The sequence below is a fragment of the Melozone crissalis genome, unplaced genomic scaffold (assembly GCF_028551555.1).
Source record: "Melozone crissalis strain CALT ecotype California unplaced genomic scaffold, PUWL_Pcris_2 ptg000027l_1, whole genome shotgun sequence".
Classification (NCBI taxonomy): Eukaryota; Metazoa; Chordata; class Aves; order Passeriformes; family Passerellidae; genus Melozone; species Melozone crissalis.
The window spans coordinates 29,895,637-29,918,153 of record NW_026535805.1 but is presented as its reverse complement, the minus strand read 5'-3'; the positions used below and the strand labels follow the sequence as shown (position 1 = coordinate 29,918,153).

Below are 22,517 nucleotides of genomic sequence, written 5' to 3'. Positions count from 1 at the left end.
CCTCTTCAAAGTTTGTGCTTTTTTTTTTTTTCTTTTTCCAATCATCTGCCTGGGTTTTGACTGTTAGTCTGCATTGTTCTAGTTGAGACGGGAGAATTTAGTTCACTTTGTTGTTTTCTGTCTTTCTTCACTAGATGGATAACAGTGGAATAGTGGGGAATCTGTCATGGAGCCATTATTCCATGATGAAAGAAGTCAAAGCGTTCTTGGCAGTGTCCCCTGCACAGCCTGTGTGTGCAGCCCCATCATGTCTATGTGTGCCCCCCTCTGCCTGGTGTTTTACTTGAGGTGGTAGGGTCTAAGGTGGTGCTGAGGCAGCCCCTGCGCTGTCTTGCTTAGCCCAATTATTGTCCAAATTTGTCCCATTTTCCCTAGGAAAACATGGGTTTGTTTTTATGCATTTCCTGTTCCACTTTTTGAAGTAAGAGAAGCTTTCTGTTCTTCCTGAAAGAGACCAGAACTCTTCACAGCAGGAAGTCACTGAGGTACCTGAGCACCTGGAGAGGAGCAGAAGCACTTCTCATACAGGCGGGGCTCCTGATAAATTGAAGAGCAAACAACAACAAGGGAAGAAAACCAAGGTCCTAACCAAGGGAAACAAACTTCTAAACAGTTTTATTTAAAAACTTGGGAGAAAAATCTTGTGACATCTTAAAAGTGTTTGTCATTTCCTTGAAAATATTGTGACCACTTCCACCACTTGATTGCTCCTTCCTCCTTACTTAAAAGATGGTGCAGTTTAGTGATGGTGCATTCGAGGGCCTCTGTGCTACTTAGTCACCTGACTTCTTGGACTTTGCCATGAAAACTGATTATTAAACTGACCCAGAATAAGCAATTATCCCAGGTACTTTTTGCTTGCAACACTTTCCATGGATTAGCTGTGGCTACCATTAATACTTAGTGTTAAATGGCATTCCCTGCATGTTTAACCATCAATCTGACACCATACATCTTCTAGTTAGTTTCAAACTCTCAACAGCAAAAGTGATTTGCAACTTTTCTGTATTCCTGAGGATGTTTAGGCACAGATGCAAATCAGTGTGGTGAATTTAAGACTATTAAAAACTTAGGAAATTTTCCTAATGACTTTATAAGGACTTCATTAAGATACTTAGTGAGGTCTCAGAAGTCCATGAACCACAAGCGGAAAACCACAGCTTCAGATACAATCTGTTAGGAATTTGTGGTGAATTCACAGTGCTTGTTACCTGCGTTACTGCTAGTAAACAAGAAGAAGCATCTGCTATCTATTTAAGCAGCAAAGATTAGCAGCAGAGGTTTCAAAAGCAGTCATTTTATTCCAGTGGTAATGATCTGGAAAGGCTTTCAGGATCTAGATTATTCTAAATCTCTCATTTTTCATTCCCCCCTTTCACCATATCACCATATAGTTTTCATTATGGAAGAACGTGAAATCCAGAAAGATGTGAGTGCTTGAAATGAAAAGATATTACTGTATCATATAAATTTGGGTTAGTGCAGTTGTAGCTAAATCCTCTGTGATTCTTCATCTTCAGTACAGTGTTAGTAAATGATGACCATGGGTCCCTATGGTGTAACATCCACTTCTTCTATAATTGTCATTAGTATAGCTTTACATGGAAAATAGAATTGAAATATAAGTGTTGCTATGCTACCCTCCACAATGATCATGGTCCTGATAAAATTCTCCCAACTATAGTACTTTTAGTTCTCATGAATCAAGTTTCCTTGCAAAAATAGTTGATATTTCAGTTTCTTCTGAAACTCTGCATTTTTACATGCACTATATAGTACAGAATTACTACTTTCCAGCAAGTGCTTCCATGTCTTTACATGATTTGGGACTTAGAGAGCATTTACCCTTCCCATTTACAAGAGTGTCTCCTTTCAGCTGCTTTGCAGTCTTCTCTTGGGGGTCAGTGCCTGTCCACACAGAAAGTCTAGCATTCTCAGTAACTAGGGTTCCAACATCTGGTCCCACTACTCCTAATTTCTGACTTCTGTATTTATTCCTGCACTATGTATTTCTAGACTTTTCAGAATCTTATGTGTAGACAAAAGCTCCCATTTTACTTCATATGTTCCTCTGACTTTGGTAACTCTAATTTTGGTAACACTGTCACTCGTTATTAGAGCAAGAATTAGAATATCTCGACTTCTGGGTGGCTGGCATAGTAGCAGTTTGGGCAAGTTGCTTTGAAAAGAGGGAACGCCTTAATACAGCTGCCAAGGTAATTTTCAGCTGTGATAAAGTCCAACCACTGATGATTTTATATTGAGTTCAGTTTTTACCAGAGAAGATAGTAATACCAAGGTGGGGAGGGAAAAGCTCTTTTCACAAGCCTTGGTAATAACTTTGTATCCATGTCAACACTAATTTTCTATTTTGTGCAAATTTTATTGCTTTTCAGTCATTTTAAAGCAAGCCTACATGGCTGATGGTGAGAGGCTGCAGGAAGGGAGTGCTGGGATTTTTGTCTGCTCAGTGCAACAGAGGGAGACACCCTGCCTAGATATTGAAGGAGAAAGGAAACTTCTTGCTGCTCCTTTGCACTGCTCTTGTTTCCAGAGAAATGAGTGGGTGAATTCTGATTGGCACTGTACCTTTTGCAATATGCAAGCTTAGATTCACTGCAAATGTGTTTAGACCCTTCTGGGAGGGAAATGAGATGCATAAAGTGTAAGTTGTCAACTTAATTCTTTCAAAATTTGTACTTGAGTGGAGGGAGTGTTTTCCTGTCAGTGGAGTCTTCAGCTATAGTTTTTGCACCTTCAAAGTTATAAAAAAACTGACTCTGACTTTTGTGGTATGGCTAAAGTGTGGAAAGTGTTTCTTTTTTTTCATGTTCTGATATAAAATACTACTGAAAAAAATTCCAAACTTTTCCAAAGTACTTTTGCTACAGAAAGCTCTAGCACAAAGAGGCCTTTGTTTCACATAAGTATTTAAATCTGTGGTAAACTCTTACTCTTTTGTGTTTGGTGGGTTTTTTTTCTTCCCCAGACAGGTGCCATGGAACTCTATGACATTTGTAGAGCAGATGGGATGCCATTTTACTGTTGTATCTAATTGACAGAACCTTACACTCTCCATGCATCCTGCCTTGGAAAGCGTGGGTCTTGGAATTTCAGCCCTTTTTTCCTCAGGAGCAGCTTGTTTAACTCACTGCTGGATGAAGAGTGAGAGCAGTAACTCACTAACTGGCCTGTGAATCCTCTTGGGAATTCATACCTCCTTGGTGCTGAATTTGCCATTTTGGCTGATTGGTCACTTGCTGTTGACTTGGCTACCATGCATTGTATTAGGTATAGCCACAGATGCTATTGTGTGCATGTATTTTAATAGAAATAGCAGCACTGTCTGTGAAATCCCATAATGACAGACATAATTGAGTATGCATAAAAAACACGAAGATGTCTGTGAAATGCTGCCTCTGGAAATGTGTGAATGCACATACGCCTCTATGCGTCCTTCCCACTTCAGATTCCCAAAGGAGGGATTTTGCAAATGTCCAGTTTGGGGATTCCAGAAGTGGTGGAGGTCTTATCTCCAAAAGGCTGGTGGGTGAGAAGGTCTCAGAGAAGAAAATATGTCCCAATTATTTTTGCTAATCTTAACATGCCACCATCGTGCTCAGTTCTTGCACATATGTATGTCTCATGCAAAAAACACGTAGGAACTGTTTCAAATGTAACCTCACCTGAAGGTTGTACACTCCCTGGCAGGTCTGGTGTATACAAGAAAACCACACTTGCAATGTGCTTCCAGCATTTAAATCCTGAAAGATACATATGTTTTCCCAGCAATTGCCTCTTTGGAGAAAGCAGGTGATGATTTCACTTTCAGAAAGGTAGCTGTAATTAATAGTGGTTGGCACTGGATATGACCAAGAGGGATAGGAATATCCAAACAAGTATTTAATGCATTTCAGTTGGAGTATAAATGAACAAACAAACCTCTTGCCCACAAGCAGCTGTAATTTTTAGAATTACTCTTATGAAGCATATTGAGTTTGAGATTCTTGGCTTCCTTGTGCAGCAGCCTGTCCCTCTGGCAACTGCCATCCCCAGTCATATCAGTTACATGCTGCCACAGCCACTCAAACATCTTGTGCAAATGTTAATATTAAAAGCAGGCCAGGTGGTTGCAAACTCTGGGATAGATCTTCAGTTCAGGAGCAAAATGAGAATTAGGCTAGTATTTACAAATAGCCTGTATAAAAGTTCTCCAGGTGACAATGGTTGTTTCTGTGGCACTGTCATGCAAAGTATTTCAATGGTCTTTGTGGATCCTTGATACCTGTAAACTCTAATACTAACTTGTGGCGTTGTATCTTGGCCTTTTGGCATGAGTGTCATTCAGACTCCTTTGGAGTAAGTGCTGGCTGCTGTGCAAAGGACTTCATAGTCTGGTTTAAAGAACTAAAATACAAAAAATATTTATTAAATAAAAAAAAGGAGAAATCTTAAAAGATTACGTAGCCAGCTCCAAGCCCCAGAGCAGAATCCGTTGTACTGAAATAATGGGATGTTGGGAGGCTCTCAAGAACAGGTTAGACAGTGATGAAGGCACCACACTGACCCCAGGCAATCAATTCCATTACTTTTATGAACCTTGCAGTTAGAAAACTTTTTCTAGTGTTTAACTGAACACTGCCCCAGCTGCAATTAAACCTGTTCATTCTTGCCCTATCCCCAACAGATAGAGAAGTTTGTTCTTCTTAGTGAAGGAAAGGTTTTACATATTTGAAAATTATTATCCTGTTCTCTGGCAATCTTCTTTTGTCTTGGATAGAGCATCCTCATTCTTTCAATCTCTGCTTGTAAGCATCTCATTTATGTGGTTGTCTTCTACATTTTCTCCCGTTAGTCCATGTCAGCCCTGACATCTAGGGCACACTGGGTCAAAACACAACCCAGAACTCCAGCTGACAGCTTGGGCTTGGTGAGGAGTGCTCAGATTGCTGTGTATTGCAGGTGGTTCTGTATCCTACTGGCTGTACTGGGTACTCTCTTGCTCTTCTATAGCAAGATGACTTTTTTTTTTAATGCACTTTCAGGAGCTATTTTCAAGCACTCTAGCTGTCTGTCATCTGTAAATTTAATGAGCATATTCTCTATTCTACTGGCCAACCTGTTAATTAAAATATTGAAGAAGAGATCCCTGAAAAACCTCACTCAATATATTTTTTCCTTTTGGTGCCAACCACTGACAACTAATCTCTGAAAGTGTTTCTTTCAAGCAGTTGTGTACCACCTTATAGTGGTATCAGCTGTGTTGTGTAAGGTAGTAAACCTTATTAAATCCAATATGTATTCCAGCTGCTGCTACTTCTTATCCACTACCAATTATCCTCCAAAGTAGGAAATTAGATTGATTTGACAAAATTAATTCTTGCCAAATCCATTTGGCTGTTTAAAACTCTTACAGGATAATAGGGTAGAAGAAGAAACATTATATAATTCATTTGTGTGTTTTTCCAGCCCCATGCTTGCCCTCCCTTGGACTTCTTGAACTCTCTTCTTCATGAGCCCTCATTTATAATTACCATGGCACAGGAGTGAGAATAAGAGATGGAGACAGCAGTCATTATTACTGCCAAAATCCTTGTGTCTTGAAGCCAAGCTTGGGCATTCTTGGATGAAAATGAGCAGGTTAAGCTTATTTGAAAGCGCCAGACTCACTAAGCACTCTAATAGTGTTTAGCCCTTTGACACTGCCCTGAATTTTCTGTCATACCTGAAGCCTTTTATAGTCCTTTCTCATGCATCCATATAAAATAATCTGCCTATTTAACCTCTGTAACCTGTATACATACACACTTTGGGAAATGGGTGCTAAAATATTTAAAACCTGTTTCTCCCTTGCTGGAATCTATTTACAGATCAGGATAATATTGTACATGTTGGGGGTCATTTGAATAATTTTCTGTTTGCAGACAAACACTAGCTAGGCAAGTACAGGCAGTAGAAAGCATATGTTTAAATCATGCTTTGTACACTGAAAACTGATTTAAGTGACTATCCAAGAGGATAATTATATTTCCTTTCTATTCGTAAGAAGTCCATATCTATTAGTATGTATTTGGAAAATGCTAGGAGTTAAAAGGTATCACAACACTTGAAAAATACCTTTTGATTTGTCAAAAAGGCAAATTCCTTACCTCCTAAAAGCAATCTTTTCTTAGATCTGTCTGCACATGCAGTTTACATATACAAATATAATAAATAAATAATAATATGTAATAGAATAATTTTTATCTTTGGGAGTTTATTTCTATATACACCCCTGAAATTTGGTCAGTAATGAAAAGTGTCTTCTTACTGTGTGCTTATGTATTCCCTAAATGCCTCATGTGTTACCATGGGCAACCTAAGGGTCACACAGGCTTTTCAGACTTCCAGGCAATTGCTCCAATAGCATACCCCTTGGAATCATCCATTAAAACCACCCAAAATAATTCATGGAGCTGCTATTCATGTGAAATTAAGTCATGGATTGTATCTAGCCCAAAGCCTTGTGTGCTCACCACCCATCCCTGCTGCTGCTTCCTCAGCGGTAGGGACAGCAAATATGCAGAGTATCCATAAGGTCACTTGGCTTGTCCCTAAGACATAGGGTTACCACTGCTCTCTTATATTCCCCTCAGTGATATAGCTACTTTTTTTCATTTCTTTTTATTCCCTCTCACATATTCTGTCCTCAGTGACACACAACAATGACCAGAATGACCAGTTTGTATACACAAATAATGTCATTGTTTTATGAGCCGGTGTTTCAGGGCTTAAAAACACATATATTTACCTCATTGCCCTGAGTTACACCCTCTTGAGCTTTCTTCTGCAATCTGGCTTTCCCCTTGGTGTTTACACACCCTTCATGCTTTCAGATAATTGCTGCATCTTTTCCAGTCCCTTTAACCTTCATCTAGCCAAGCAACAGTTGTTTGTTTAAATGTATTCTCACAAATAACATCTTCCCACAGAAGTCAAAAGGAACGTGTGATGCACTTGGGGGATCAAGTGTATTAGTAATTTTCAAAAACCCAAGTCTCAATTGCTTTTTGTTAGTCATCTGTTGCTACAGGATACACATTGTACTGAAGCAGCATATTTGGCCTTGTAAAATAGAATTACCTAATTATTAAATCCTTGCAAATGAAAATTCATTTCTTTTCTGAGAACTAGAGCTACCAACCTACTCTACATATACTTAAACAAAAAAAAAATTTCTTGTAAAACTTCATCAACCTGGAGCCAGTGCAGTAAGCTCACTGCCCTCAAGGGCTGTTTTATCGTCATTGATGCAGTTAGTTGAGTTGTGGAGGGTAAATTCCTTCCACTCACATCACCACAGTCACAGTAATCCTTCTGTTTGTGAACTTCCCAAAATATTTATTGAGAGAATAGCTTGGAGGTATGTTTTCAGCAATGCTTAAGCCTGTTTTCACTTGTCTTTCTTTTTTTTTTTATAATTACATTTTGGGAGGGGGTTGGCCAGTGCTTAAAAGCTGAAGTCTCAGATAGATGGCTTCTTCTCATTTTAATTACTTTGACAGGCACCTCTCCTTTCCAGCTGAGCTACCCTAACTGGAAGCAGCTGCTCCTTGGAATTACTCCCCCTCCTCACTGTGTTGTGGAAGTAATAAGTGTCTTGTGCCCCTTCAATGAATTTATGGACACATAGTGCAGTGTGGGTCTGCTTGTATAAAGCTGTTTCTCTCTTTTCTCTAGGATTGAATGAAGTTTTATGAAGTGAAACATGCTATTAACAATATAGGGAAAATGAAATCTACAGATTGGATATGATTCTCCATTTCTTTCATAACTCTGATTAGAGAGTGCAAAGCAGGTTTTATTATATTTTGCCATGGCAATTTGAAACTCTGATTTGAGAGAGTCCAGAGTGATTGATGGTACAGCTTGCTGGGCAGTGAAGAATAAGGCTTCTCTAGAGGAGCACAGACTCTGAATCAAGCTCATGCCTGTGTTTACAGCCACAGCTGAAATGAGTACTTATCATCTTGACTACATTGTCAGTCTTGTGAATGCTCCAGATTTCATCACTGGCTTGCTGATTTATTTAACATCCTAGCACCTGCAGCCAGTGATGTAAAAATTTCAATTTGTTGCCGTTTTTTAAGTAACGGAGATGTAAATTCTGGGTTTTATTTTTCAATAAAAGAATGAAGATGAAGACCTAAGTGCACCCTTATGACTTAGACAATTGAAGCTGAAGCACTCCAAAAGTCTTACTTTTAAAATTTCATTATATTTAAATGCAAGTGTAGTATTCAGGTCCCTGACATCTGTGGTTTTTGAACACTAATCATTACAACAGAAATTGCAACACAACTGCTTTTCTGCTTGCTGGTCAACTGCCATTTGTTTTCCCAGAAACTCTCTTTATGTACATATCTGGGCGTGCTGCATGGCACACAGGTCAGTCAGGGGTGCAGCTCTGACGTGGGGAGGAGACCCCTGTTTTAGTCAGATGTGGTGCTTTGGACAATGGGCAGAAAGCATTTAAAAGGAAAGATCAGGCAGCTGTTTGGCAAGCGAGGGAAGAGAGCTGATGAGAGCTGTTTCTGGGGATGGAAGCAAGAGGAGAAGCTCTGGTGATGGAGCAGGAATTGCCCCAACAGAAACTGATCTGAAAGAAGAGGTTGACTTCAGTACATTGTTATCCAATGGCTGCAGTAGGGAGAATTGACCTCAGGCTGACATGATATGCAAGCAAACATCAGATGATCACATCTGGTCACCTGTGCCTAGATCATCAGAAAACACATCTAGAAACCTGTGCCTGAGGGCATCAGGCAGGTTTCTTTGGTCAGATTCTGCATTAACTAGGCCCACTTTCTTCTTTGCTGCTAATATATTTATGTGACTTACAACATAGGCTTTAAAAGTGCAAAGCCTAAGCTCAGTTCTGAATCCTTGTGGGACTGAAAGTCAGGCTTTGGTAGGGTCTGTTTTCTGCTGGTTCAGATGGACGTGAGAGGAGGGGGAGAGTATTAACTTTTAGAGAATCATTTGAGGAACAATTTTTATTCTGCTATGTTTCATGACACTATTTAATAAGTAAATTGAGGAATGGGTGTTAGGTGAAGTGTGGAGGAGGTGGCTTTTGGATGGATGTGATCTTTTCTGAATGAGAAGCTAAGCAATTCTTCCTCTTTTGTTTTCTTCTTTGTTTGGGTCACATGTACTTTGTTGTAATAATATTTTGTTAAGGGCAACTCTGCAAAGTTTTCTCTATAACAGGCAGGTAACATTTTTATTTAAAGATCTGCATTTGCATTTCTTGCTTGGTTGCTTTTGCAAAGATACAATTAATGAAACTTAAATTATTGAAAGCTCTTGGATTTCTTTTTCCAGGAAGTATTACTTTTAAAAACATTCATTTCCCTTGCGAAGGGAGATGCAATAAGCATAATCTCTGAGCTGCATACATTTTTATCTTAAAAATTTGTGCTGGTCACAAAGTGAGCAGTAATATAGGTGTCACTCTGTGAGATTGGTCATCTCTGTTGATGCTCTTCTCATCTTACTGCAGCTAACTTGGAGTGATACTTACATCAGCACTGAGCATCTCTGAAATACACAGTTACCACACATTACTGAGTTGTACCTTATGCTGCTTTTATGTGTGCTTTAGGATGAGATCATCCGACTCCTTTTCATTAGTAATTTACTAGGCGTTTCAACAAAGGAATCAAAGGACACCACACTTGGAAAAAGGATAGACTGATGTTCTACTCCCAGTTTTGAGGCTAGCTTTTCACTTTTTTTACTTCCACAGTTCTAAAATTATCTGGGAGAAGAGCAGCCAAAGGACACTGAGCCCAATACTTCTGTTTCTATGGCCTTTGTAAGTCTCTTACAAAAAAATTTGTATGCATCCCTTCTAGCAGCTGCTTATGAAAATAATTCAATCCATAGAGCAACCTCCTGTGAATGACAGTGCAGAGATTACCCCTAGGTATCTCAAAGGATGCTGAACTCTTTTCTGAGAAAATAATAAAGGTTTAGAAAGCATTTTGTAAAAAGTGCTGCAGAAAGCTAAGGAAAAAGTGAATGCTAACTATTTCAATGCTGACAAGAAAAAACAACACATCAAGACTGGTTTTGCTGTGCAGGTGGAGAAGACGGGATGCTGAGTTTAGGTGGAGAAGTCAGAAGTAACACAAAGAAAAGGAGTCTTAGTAATTTCTGGATAATCTCCAGACAGTGTCTGACATTGTGGGAAGCAGTTGGAGTCCTGATCTGCAGGCACTTCTGGAGTGGCTTGATGTACACCTAAGCAGGACTGTGGCCGTGGTTTGCCTCGGGATATGTGCTCCTCAGCAGTCATGCTCCAGCTCCCAGAGCCCCTCCATTGGCTGTGCTAGTGCTACCCCCTTGCAGTCAAGAAATGTGATGCTGTGCTCCATGACGGGCAGGATATGAGAGGCCTCTGTGGAGCAGGAAGGGAAGGAAGTCAACCTTTCCTTTCTCCTTATGAGTCAAAAGATATCCTTCCAGGAGGGCTGTGATGCTTGCTGTGTTTAGATTTCTTTTCCTTATATGATTTTTCATGTAAATGACAGCTACTGTATTTTAAATGAAGCCTGACAACCTTCACAGTACTTCTGTGTCTACTGAGTGTGGTGTTAGCCCGAAATATTAAGACCACAGGAATAATTCCACTGGGCATATGTCTCTTCCACCTTCTATTTTTTTAATCTAGTAGAATACTGATATCTAGGGGAATTATAGATTTGGTGTAGTGTGCAGAGTTCAGACTTCTGTCAGAATAAAGCAATTTGTTGTTCCTAACTGCTTTCTACTGATAGAATTAAACAAGTTTAACTCCATCTGGTTTCTGTTGGGCATATTAGTGTGCCACTCTCTCTGGGATGTGCTACTCTGGTCATGAGGCTGGCAGTAAGACTGGGAGCTGACAGCTAAACCTCTAAAAGAATAAATGATGATTTCTGACCATACAGTATATAGTATGTGATCTAAATACCATCCATTTTAAAGCCACTGGATAAGTACTGTCTGTATCACTTCTAAAATCAGGAACATTTTATTTTCTATAGATGTCTAACTGGCAGGTGCTGAAATATGACCCTTTTGGAATATACATGGATGGATCATGGATGCAGGATGGATCTTCTATTCTCTACAGTTTATGCATGTACATTCTGGGAGGGTCTGGGACAGTGATAGCCTGTTTGTCAGATTGACTGATGGGTGAGGTGTGTGGGTCCTCATTCTGTCCCACAGCAGAGAGCAGTTTTTGAAGCAGCTGCTGGCATGTCTGCTTTCTGTTGGAGAGCAGCTGCTGGCCCCTTTGGCTGATACAGGTGATCCCTACTCCAAAGGACTATGCTACCAGAAGTAGTAATACTACTTAAACAGTTCTTAAGGAACTGAACGGGAGAGGTAAAAGAAATTATATTTTAGAAGGACTTGGAAAAATAAAATGTAGCAAGGACAATGAGATAAAATTGTCTTAAGATGGATCTTGATAAGTTGATGGGATGAAGCCTACAACCACTAAGAGCTGCATTTCCAGTCAAAGACTGTGATGTGAAACTTTTCGTGTTTCAATTTGGTGACCTCCACCGAGCAGGAAGAGGGAGAGAGCTGAAAGGAGATGTAATCACTGGTAATAGGTGTTCCATTGTCAGGTGCTTGTGTTAAGAGTTTTAGGGCTTTGGCAGGTCACCTGCAGGAGCTAGCTGGAATTTTTATTTCTCCCTTTCCCTGCAGCCTCTCTGCATACAATGGCTTGCTTATTTATTTCTCTGAGGCTTTGATGTTCCAATTTGGACTTGATCTACTGGGCAGGGTGTTGTTAGTGATGTTGAGAAACCTCATGTGTTTTGTTCATGCATGCAGAGTTAATTGCCAGGTCTCTGAGCAGGAAGCCATTTCCCTCAGGTCATTTATCAGGAGCTCATGAAGTTTGTTGTCCATTTACTCTGTGGAGCATAATCCCCTTTCTGAGGCAACCTTGCATATAGTTTAAAATTGATTGATTTAAAAGTGCTCAAGGTTGTTGATTTCCTGGATTAAATGCCTTTGATGCAGATGACAACAGTTGTGATAGTGCATGTTGGCTTTCCTAGTTTATTTTGATGCATATTTCAGTTTTTCCCTATTAAATGCTTTGTTGAAACATTTATGTGCCATTGGGGTGAGATGGCACACACCTCTTTGGAACAGAAAGTTTGTCATCTATTGCCTTAATGACTCAGAGGTTTGTGTTTGAGGTTCGTGCTTTTCACAGAGAACGAATTTGTCCTAATGAGGGCCATCTCCCTAAACCCTCAGTAAAGAAAGGAGAAAGATGAGCTTCTCTATGGCCACCTTAACCTGAAGCTAGGAGTATTCCTCTAGAAGAAAGTCCATCTCTCTGGAATACAGAGCAGTGCTCTCCAAGTTGGTTAATCCTGCCTGGCTTGTACATCATGTAGGGAACTCACATTAACGTTACACCCACGTGTAGCTGATGGAGTGATAGGAAGACAGGCTCATCTGCACAATGCATCTGCCATAACTCAGCAGGACTAGACTGACCACATATGTGTCAATTGTTTCCATCTCCTCTTCAGAGATTTGCAGAACAGCAGCTTCATGGTCACTTTGTGACTGCAACACACTGGGGAATCACATCAGGATTGCTGCCCAGTGCTGCCCTGAAGGTGCACAGTGACCATTTTTTCAAGACTTCTGAAACACACCTGGTCAGAACTCTTTTGAAATGTCATAAACATCCCAGAAAATTGATAAGATTTATTTTTTCCAATAGCTGTAGAGTGGTCCAGCACAAGATGCTTTTAGAGAGTAGTCTTTTGTAGATGCTGGAGTTGTCATCTAGGCAACTACAGATAAAAACTGCAAACAAGAACTGTATTCTAACATGCCAAATTTCCAATAATTTGTTATTTCGTAGTAACAGTTGTAACACAAAATACTGCGCTCATAGCTGGGCTTCAAAACCCTTTGAAGATCTGATTTCCTGCTTTTTCTAAAACTCCTATACTCTTGTTGCAGCTGATTTTTGTAAAATACTCCTGGGATTTAGTTCTGCAGGACATTGCCTTCATTAAAATAGAAGAACCCTGTCCTGTCTAGAAGGAGGGGTTGATTCTACTCGAGAGAAGAGCACAGAATAATTTTAGCATGTTATATTCATTTAATGTCTTGTGAAAATGGCATGTTGTGAATGTCTGAAAATGCATAAATACTATAATTGCAAGACCATAGAAGGTGGTAGCTATTGCAAGCTGCCTTGGATTTGTTTTGATTCTCTCATGTCCATTTGCTTTTAAAGCAACTGTGCCTGGAGTCATGTGATTTTGCAAGATCTTTCTTTCCTTATCTCACTTTCTTGAAATCAAAGGCTCTGTGTCTCAAATTAAAGGCTGAGGGGAAGACTGCCACAGCCATGCATCATGCTTCTCTGATGAAAGCTCTGCCTCCATAGAAGGGATGACATAATGGCTCGGGAAGCAGCTCTGGGACCACCACAATTCCCAATCTAGTTTCTGTTACCTGTACTGCAAGGCTGAAAAGTGTGGCTGTTCAGGGCCTGCCTCTGTAAGTGATGTAGTCATTGTTGCACAGAAGCAATGACCTCAGTCGCAGGGAGGGGCCATGCAAGTGGGAGTATTGCCCCTGGCACCTATTTGATCTTCATCTGTTGCTGGCCAGGACACAACAGTGAGGGGAGTTAGGCTGTGTGCTGCAGAGTTGTTGGTTTGTTTTTCTTAATATGCCTCTGTCTATAAAAAAGACAAAGTACTGAAGATAGTGTGCATGACGAACCCAGAATACTTAAATCCTGAGATCAAGTGAGCTTCGTTCAGATATTTTAAAGTAGATTGACATTATTACTGTAAGTGGTTCAACATGAATTTCAGAGGGTCAGTCAGTAAATTACTCCTGAGTAATTAAACCAGTTTTGAGTTATGCAAGCCATCTCAGAGCACTGAGAGACTTCACTGACACGCCTTTAGTCTCGTACTTCATAGGCTTATAGTTGTGTACAATTTAAAGGCCAATTAGAAGAGATTTTATACCTGGTTTGGGTCTTTCATTATTTCTCATTACTAGTCAATAATATGGATTACACAGGGTGTATCCTACATGAGCATCCTAAAGGAGGGTCAGTCATCAGTGGTTTCTTTACCACTTTCTCTCAGCATAATTTTATTTTAGTTTTTCTGCCCCTGCTCCCCACCTCCTTTTCTCTGTTCAATTTCTGCTGTCAACTGCTCCAGCAAAAGCCGTAGTAACAAAGTGCTTAGAAAAGTCTTGTCCCCTTCTTTGTGTGGCAGTTAATGAGAAAGGAAGTGTTTTGGCCAGCTTTCCTCTCCAGTGCTAGTCTACAAACTAAATCTTAGCTTTGAGGACAAAAAGAGCATTGTTGAGAACATTGAGAGAAGATGAGTGCAATAACCACACTTTCCTTTATTCATTCTCCAGATACTATTTTTAGCTCTGACAGCAAATGGTATCATTTGTTGCTCCAGCCCTCCCAGGCCACCAGTGCTGTGCCCTCATTGGGAGGCTTGTCAGCTGTAGGGCTAGTGAGTGGGCTGAGGGGAGCCTGGTGCCAGGGGACCCCCGGACTGAACAGAGAGCCTGGAGGGGAGCACAGGTTCTGGGGCAGGGTCTGAGTTGTGTTTGGGTGGTGCAGGGCATGTAACATACAGCCTGGCAGTAAGCAGGGCAGGAGGGACATTGGAGGATTCACTGGCTGCTCAGCTTTGTGAGCTCTCAAAATGCTTGGCCAGCATGTGACAGCTGCGTATCTATTAAATACATTGCTTTCCCTGCCACCCCGGGCAGACAGGTGCTTCCAATAAATGGCAGCTTGAAACAGGAGCTTTTCAAGAAGCATCTAAACATTTCAAAGCTTAGGAATGAGCACTAAGAGTAAAAGATTTCCTTGCTGCTGGTCACACCAGAAGCTGGGAGTGAGGTGTGAGGTGGTGGATAGGCCTTCAGGTCATTTTGCTGACCTCTGCCACTCCTTCCATTCACAGGCAGTGGGGTTTGGCCACTGTTATTTCATGTGCCTTCCACAAGAAGTGCGTGTGTGTGGGCACTTAGCAGTTTCCCAAGTAGAATGCAGGAGCATCGCTGCTGCTGTCTGTAGTTAGTAATTATTTAATATGACTATAATGGGGAATTGGGAGTGGTACCAGGGAGCATGAGGCACAGACGTAGGGGCGGCAGCATTCTCACAGTCCCGCCCCAAGGGCGATAGGTGGCAGACCACCGCTCCTCGGGAGAATGATGCGGTCCCGGTACCCAAACTCTGAACCTGAACTAACAGGGTGCCCCTTGCCCTGCCGCCGTGTGACGCGTGCGGCTGACACCTCTTCCCGGAGAGTCTTTCCCCGGTGTTAAGAAAGCGCTGCTGACTTGGCCGTCAGGCGAGGCACCGGCACGGGGGTAACGAGGATGGCAACAACAGGAGCTGCGCCGGCGACCACGCGTGTCCCGACACCGCTCTGGACTTTCGGGGTGCGTGCAGCCGCCGGGGCGGCGCTGGGCCCTTTGTTGCCGCCCTGGGGCGGCCACATGCGCCGGGCGAGCCCCCGGGCGGGCGGCGCAGGAGGGGTTTGGGCCGCAGCGGCACCGCCGGCCGCTCCGTCGCTGGGTCGAAAATTGAGGGGCGGCGGCGGGGCCGTCCCGGGGCGGGCCGGAGCGGAGCGGGGGAGGATGGCGGGGCGGGGGAGGATGGCGGGGCGGGGCGGGCCGGCCGCGGCGGCGGCGGGGAGCCGGCGTTGATCCGACGGCCGGGCCGGGGCATGGAGGGCGAGCGGGCGGACGGCCCCGCCGCCCCGGCGGACAGCGGCACGTCGGAGGTGTTCGCCCAGCTGTGGGAGGACGTGATGGGCATCCTGGTGAGTGTGGTGAGGACGGGGTCTGCGACCGGGGCGGCCGTGGGGGCAGCCTACCGCGGGACGAGGGCATGGGGTGGGGGGATGGAGATGCTGCGGGGCGTTCGCCGGGGCTTCCCGGCACCTGCTGCGGAGTTTGCCCGAGTTGGAGCGTGCCCCTGTGCGGGCGCGTACGTCCCAGAAAAAGTAACTTCATGGGCAAAGCCACGGGTTGTGTCGGTGACCGCCTACACCGCCGTTCCGGAGGAGCTCTCTGGGCTGTCGCGGTGGAAGGGGCGGAAGGGCCGCGCAAGGAGCGGGGCTGCCCGCTGGCGGGGACGCTCCCCGGCGGGAGCGCTGCTTCAGCCGGATCAATGGGCGCATTGTCCCCCGCTGGCCCGGCGTGCCGCCGATGCGGGGCAGTTGGGGCTAAGGCGGTGTCGCTGCAGCCTTTGCATCCCCCGCCCGCGTTTCGGGGTGAAGCCCCCGCGGAGGAGGCGCTGCCCCGGGGTCCCGGGCACGGCCGGCCGGCCCGCAGCGCTCCCGGCGCCCCCCGGCACTCCCCGGCGCCGGCTTTGGAGCCCTTACTGCCGGTAGCTTTTTGGAGACGAGTTGCTCGGTTACGGCCCGTGGAGTTTCTGCGCCGGTGATCTTCTGAGGAGCGACTAATCCTCGTAATTCACTAGTTACAGACAAAAGAGATGGCCCCAGTAACGAGGGCGCAAGGAATTACGTTTAATGGGCACGTAGCGTACCGACAGGACGGACTGGATGGCAAACAGTAAAAGTACAGGAAGAGTCAATCCTTTATTTCTACTTGCAGCGAGAGAATAATATTTGCTTTAGTTGGAAGATGATAATTACCGCAGAGGACTGCCACTCAGCAAAAAAAACAAATATTAACGTTATATACGTACTGGAGCTGGCAGCCTTCCAGCGATACAGGAATGCGGTAATCAACAGTGGAGTGCCTGTTTATTCATTTTAAAAGCAAATGAATAGGCTTGATGCGTGTTAGTTTTTGTTGTTAACATTTAACCAGCAGACATTCAAGAATATTATGAGAAATACTTTTTGGAAAACTACCATGGAATGTAATGAATAGTAAACCCATAGGATGCAATTCAGAAGAAATGTTATAGAATTGAACAGATAATTTAATTACCATTTTATGCTGAATATTTTTTATGACGTGCACTTTATTGTTAATATTCAAAGTCAGGTTCAAAAACCTGTCTTATTCCTTTTCTTCATAGAAATTCTCCATTGATTTGATGTTCAGTTTAATAGCACCCAACTGTGTACACTTTTTCACTATTAATGATTTTAATCTTAGAATGCAAGCAGAGTCAGTTCTGCCAGTTTGTAAGGAGCACACAGTTGGTACTTTATGAACAGTCTCTTTCTGTCTTTTTCTGGCAGGTTTCAGTACTGCATTTAGTAAGAGCAAAGTGCTATTGGATGCCTGGGAAGGAGTTTTTGAGGAGGCCAGACCAGCAGCCTAGCATGCTGAAGCTCAGTGCAGAAAAAGATCTGATTGTCACACAACTAATAATTTGAATAGGTTTCTTTTGGCAATACGAGCTAGTTTCCTTCCTGGGAAACCAGGGCTATTTAATTATTATTTGTCTTCTAATAAAACTTTGCTAAAATAATTTGTCTTGCAGTTGGCCAGCTTTACAGAAAGGAATCATCTTGTGATTATGAAGTTGCTGGTTTATATCAGTTACAAACATCACCCAGCCTTATTAGCATTTATTACTTCAGTGTTTTGTGTTGCAACACAATTACAAATAGGAAAAGATACCTTGTGTTGGGTCTCCTGTTAGAGGGAAGACCGAAGTTCCTCACTACATGCTGTCAGTTTTCTTCAGATGTAGACTTTTAAAGAGTTTCTAGTCTTTCAGGCTGCAAAATAAGGTACTAAAAGGAACTGAGAATCAAAAGTTTGATAAATTTATTTAGTGCTCTGTCCTTATTTGAAGGCAAGGAAGAGGTAGCTCCAGTGCCATTTCCACTGCTCATCTTTGTGGCGCCTCTTTTAAACCTGTGCTGCAAAAGGCAAGCAGTGAACTGGAGTTGTGGCTTCCAAATGGGAGTCAGTAGCTGCTTGGTTGTAGTCCATGATGCCCCATCAGTGGCCTGTGTAGCTGGCTTACTTCTTTTGCATTGTCAATTATGTGAGAGCATGGGTCTTAATTTCCTGGGATCTGTAGCAGTTCATGACTCAAACTGTCTGGGGAGCACAGATGTAGACACCAGAGTGATTCACTGGGGATGGCTCTGTAAATGAAAAAGTTGGTGCAGTGATATGCTGGCCAGGTTGGCCCTGCAACAGCCTGGAATCTACCAAAGGAATGCACTATCAGAGCGAGAGAGCCAGGAGAGAAGAGCCAAGATTGCTCTTGTAAGACTCCCATCTGCAGTGCTCCATCCAAGTCTGGGGTCCCCAATGCAGGAAAGGACATGGACCTGTTTGAGCAAGTCCAGAGGAAGGCTGCCGAGGTGATCAGAGGGATGGGACATCTCTCCTGTGAAGAAAATGCCAAGAGATTGGAATTGTTCTGCCTGGAGAAGAGAAGGGTTCAGGGTGACCTAGTTGCAGATTTCCTGTACCTGCAGGGAGCCTACAACAAACACAGGACTTCTTACGAGCGCATGTAGTGACAGGACATGGGGGAGAAGCTTTAAACTAGTAGAGGATAGATTTAGATTCGATATTAGGAAGAAACTCTTTACTGTGAGAGTGTGTAGGCACTGGCACAAATTGCCTGAAGTTGTGGGTGCCCCATTCCCGTGAGTGTTTAAGGCCAGCTTGGATGGGGAGCTCTGAGCAAACTGGTCTAGTGAAAGGTGTCCCTGCCCATAGCAGGGGTGTTGGAGCTAGATGATCCTTAAGGTCACTTCCAACAGACACCATTCTATGATTCTGTGATCTTGGAAGGAGAAAACTAGAATGAAATTAAGAAAGAAGGTGATCATCCAATGTTTGCTGATGGAATTAAAGAGAAAAACACATTCTTAAAGCCATGATTGTAGGATGATGCAGGGTGGAAAGAACCTCAGGTAGAATCTAGCCTATCCTCAAGCTGAAACATGGAGAGATCTGAGATCAGGTGAGGTTGCCTGGGGCTTTACTCAGTTGTATCTTGAAAACCTCCGGGGACAGAAACTGCGCAATCTCTCTGTGCAGCCTGTTCCAGCAATTTGCTGTCCTTATGGTAAAAAAGATGTTTTTCATAGAAGTGATAAAATGTTTTATTCTTCCCTCCCCATACTGAGAAGTTAGAGCAGTGGGGAGGAGGAGGGGAAGGTGTTGCCTTCCTCCCACTGGCCCTGCTGGAAGCATTGTGGAGTGTAATGGTGTCTGCACTAGGTGCTGAATTAGGAGGAGAGGCCAGTGTCAGCACAGCTGGTATTCAATGTGGAGTTACTTGAAGTACAAATTGAGCCCCTCTCCATATTTATATGGATAAATATATTTCATTGCTTTTGTACTTTTAGTTGCATTCCTTAAAATAGGATCTCATTAGGAGGAACCTGTGATGGCAGATCCCAGGTCTGGAGGGGGAAGCAAGTAGTTGTCAAGTGCTGCTTGTAAGGAGCATATTTTGTGGACTTTGAAGTCACTTAATAGCCCTATACTTGATAAATACTGGGTGTGTGCTTGCAGCTGTACTAGGTCTTGCTGAAGCAAATGTGACTTTTCCCTTCTGCACTTTCCTAATGAAATATTCCATAGGTGCAGCTGTGGTATAAGCATCTCAAGGTATTTGTGCTGTTAATGGAGCTTGCTAGATAACAAAATTATGCCCAAAAGCTTTCACCTAGTCTTTAGCAAGCACATGCTGGAATGTACTGGATAATTACAATTTTCAGTGTTTCAGAGCAACAGTGGATGTTGGAAGTGTATTAAGGTTTTAGAGAGGTGGATTGTGAGAAGTAGTAAAGCAATTCTCTGTGTTGCTAAAACTCAATGCTATAAAAAGGGATATTTTTGGCACAGAATCATATATTGATGTGGTGATAGCAAATTCTTTGTTTGCTATGTAAAGGTCTAAAAGTTTGTATGTTATGAGATCTGAGAACAAATTTTAATATGAAATTAGCATCAGGAACTTCATTCTTTTAAAGATGTGCTTTCAAAACATGGGATATTGACCTTAGTACCAGGAAGTCATTCCAGTTCCCCTCTTTGTTTATGCTAAGTTCCTCCTTTATATATACGTAGGAGAGATATCTGGGTCAAATCCTGACATTAATGAAATCACTGACAAAACTCTGATCAATTGTAATAGGAGTTTCACCAAAGAAGGTGTCTTATTTCTGTGAGGAGATTTTGTCTTCGATGGCCAAGATGCAAAAGATCCAACAGAACTTAAAAGATATGTCACAGAATTAGAAGTCTTTGCAGCTTTTTATTTCAAAGCAGTAGCTAGTTTCTTGTTTCAAATTATTGAATCAGTTATAACAGCTGTTACAAAATAAAATTATTTCTTTTTCAATAGTATTTTGCCGTTATGCTGAGAGAAAACCAGTCCTTTCCCACCATCTGCTGTTAGTTGAAGAGAATGGAGTGTTTTGAGGGCAATAAAGCTCACTTGGCTACCAAGAGCCCTCCTATTTACATATATAATCTATCTTGGTCTCCATGTTTAGGAGACTATTTGAATTTCTTATCAAAGTAATAAAGGAAAAAACCAAAAGAGAAAGAGATGCCAGCTGATAATGCTACTGTGATAACATGTAATTGGATACTGGCTAACATACTTTGGGAAGAGGAATTTGATATTAAGCCAGGGAGTCTGGGTATCTGGAAGGATCAGGAAAGTAGATCCCCAACTGATAAAAGCAGTTGTAGAACTGCCAGGAGGAGTTGTGGCAGCTAAGACCAGCCCAAGGTTTCTTCCAGGATTGCTGTTCCTCAAACCCTCATTAAATCACTGTAACCTCTTATGGAAATCTCTGCACTGCTGCTCTCTCAGTTTCTCATTGGGTGACACTGTTTTTCTGGTGTCAGATTGGCACCCAAAGGCCACTCCAGCTGAGATCATGGATGCTCAGCACAGCACTGTGGAAATGTGCAGGTAAATGAATAGCTGCTTCAGGTAGATATGCTTTTGAAAATGCAATATACTTGTTGTTTATGATTTGTATTGATGACATGTCAGCATAGTGCCTGTGGCACTGTGTAGTTAACTCAAAACACGCTGTGTTCTGATTCAAAACATTTTTGTTCCGACTTCTATTTTCTAAAGCATATGCCACTTGCAACAATAATGATAAACCCAGAAGGCCTGGTCTCCACTTTCTAACTGGCAGATACTATTTTTTCTATTTCACACAACCAGGGAAAGTATTTTGCTTTCAAATAAAGAAGTCAAAAGAGAAAGCGACTGAATGTCAGTTTGAGTGTTGGATTCAGTTTTATAATTTAAACTTAACCTGTTGCATCTCCTTTGCCTTTCCAAGAAATGTTGTGCCTAGCAATGCTAATCCCTTTATGAGGAAAGACAGCTCACAGAGATAACCTTTGGTCTAGGCTTTTTCTTGCACGTCAGGGCACATAAAACAGATGTCTCCATCAGAGAGTTTAGTCCCCATAAGACCCTACACCATGAGGAGTGATAAGAGCTTTTGGTTCTGGTGCCTTCTTCATTCTTTCTTGAAAACAAATTCTTCCTCTTGCTGATTTGCTGTGAATACCAACTTGGAAATACTCTTTTTCTTCATACTTTTTTCATCTTTTGAAAGTCCGTCAACCAAGCTCTCTGTTTTTTTAAGAGCAGTGGAATACAAGGTTGCTAGAATTTCCCTGTAATGATGCCTTCTTCCTTTTCTGGATATGAAAAGAATGACAGTCTCTAAGGAGAAAGAAAATGTGAAAATTGATGTGGAAAAAGAAAAGGTGTTGCACATGAGCACTTAAAGGACTTTAATATTATTACATGGAATGAAATACACTATGCTACACTACACATGTTGGCTACCATTTTCTACAATTAGGTGAAAACCTCTTATTTTTAGTGTATCTTAGAGCAAATGACATTTTACAGAAGTAGGTAATTAGTTTAACTTAGTCTGATGCTGTGTAGAAATCTGTGTAAATTAGTGCTGATTGTATCAAGTGCTGTGCAAACAGGAGCAGAGTGGAGGGATCGGGACACAGAAGTGGAGCACGGGGTCACTGCTGGATGTGGCATACGGCCAAGGGACAGAGGGAACAGTTAGTGCCCAGGGCAAAGGAGTTTGAGTCAGATTGTCTCCTTCCAGACCTGGGTTGAACTGTTCCAGTTTTGGCCCTGGGCTGTGCTCCTTCAGGATTTTTTTCCCTTCAGAGATGGCATTGTGGAGGAGAGGGTGCTTGGTGCTGGAGCACCCAGCCCTGCTTCCTGCACCTTCCTGGGTCACCCTCTTGTCATTGGGAATCTGTGCTAGTAGCTTTTCCTTCATGCAGCAGCCTATGCTTTCTTTTTTACTCAGCCTGTTGTGACAATATTATTTGCCATAGAGTACATGCTATGTTTGGACTTATGGGGATTCAAAAACACAGGAGGAATAGGAATTACTTTGAATTTACACCCAGCAAAGTGATTTGTCACAATACCTGTTTTAACATTAGATGCTGCTAACGTTTTTTGT

General features: G+C 42.5%; 1 protein-coding gene across 4 annotated transcripts in view; it reads left to right on the top strand.

Annotated features, from left to right (window-relative positions):
• Window positions 1-22,517, top strand: part of LOC128938944 (SAM and SH3 domain-containing protein 1-like) — a 521,617-nt gene that overhangs the window by 392,113 nt on the left and 106,987 nt on the right. Inside the window, exon 1 of one of the 4 annotated variants that reach the window (XM_054279601.1) lies at window positions 15,804-15,899. The exons of the other annotated variants lie outside the window; for them this stretch is intronic. Within the exon in view, the coding sequence (XP_054135576.1) occupies window positions 15,804-15,899 (96 nt within the window). Of the gene's footprint in view, window positions 1-15,803; window positions 15,900-22,517 lie in introns of those variants that run through there. 4 annotated transcript variants of the gene reach the window in all.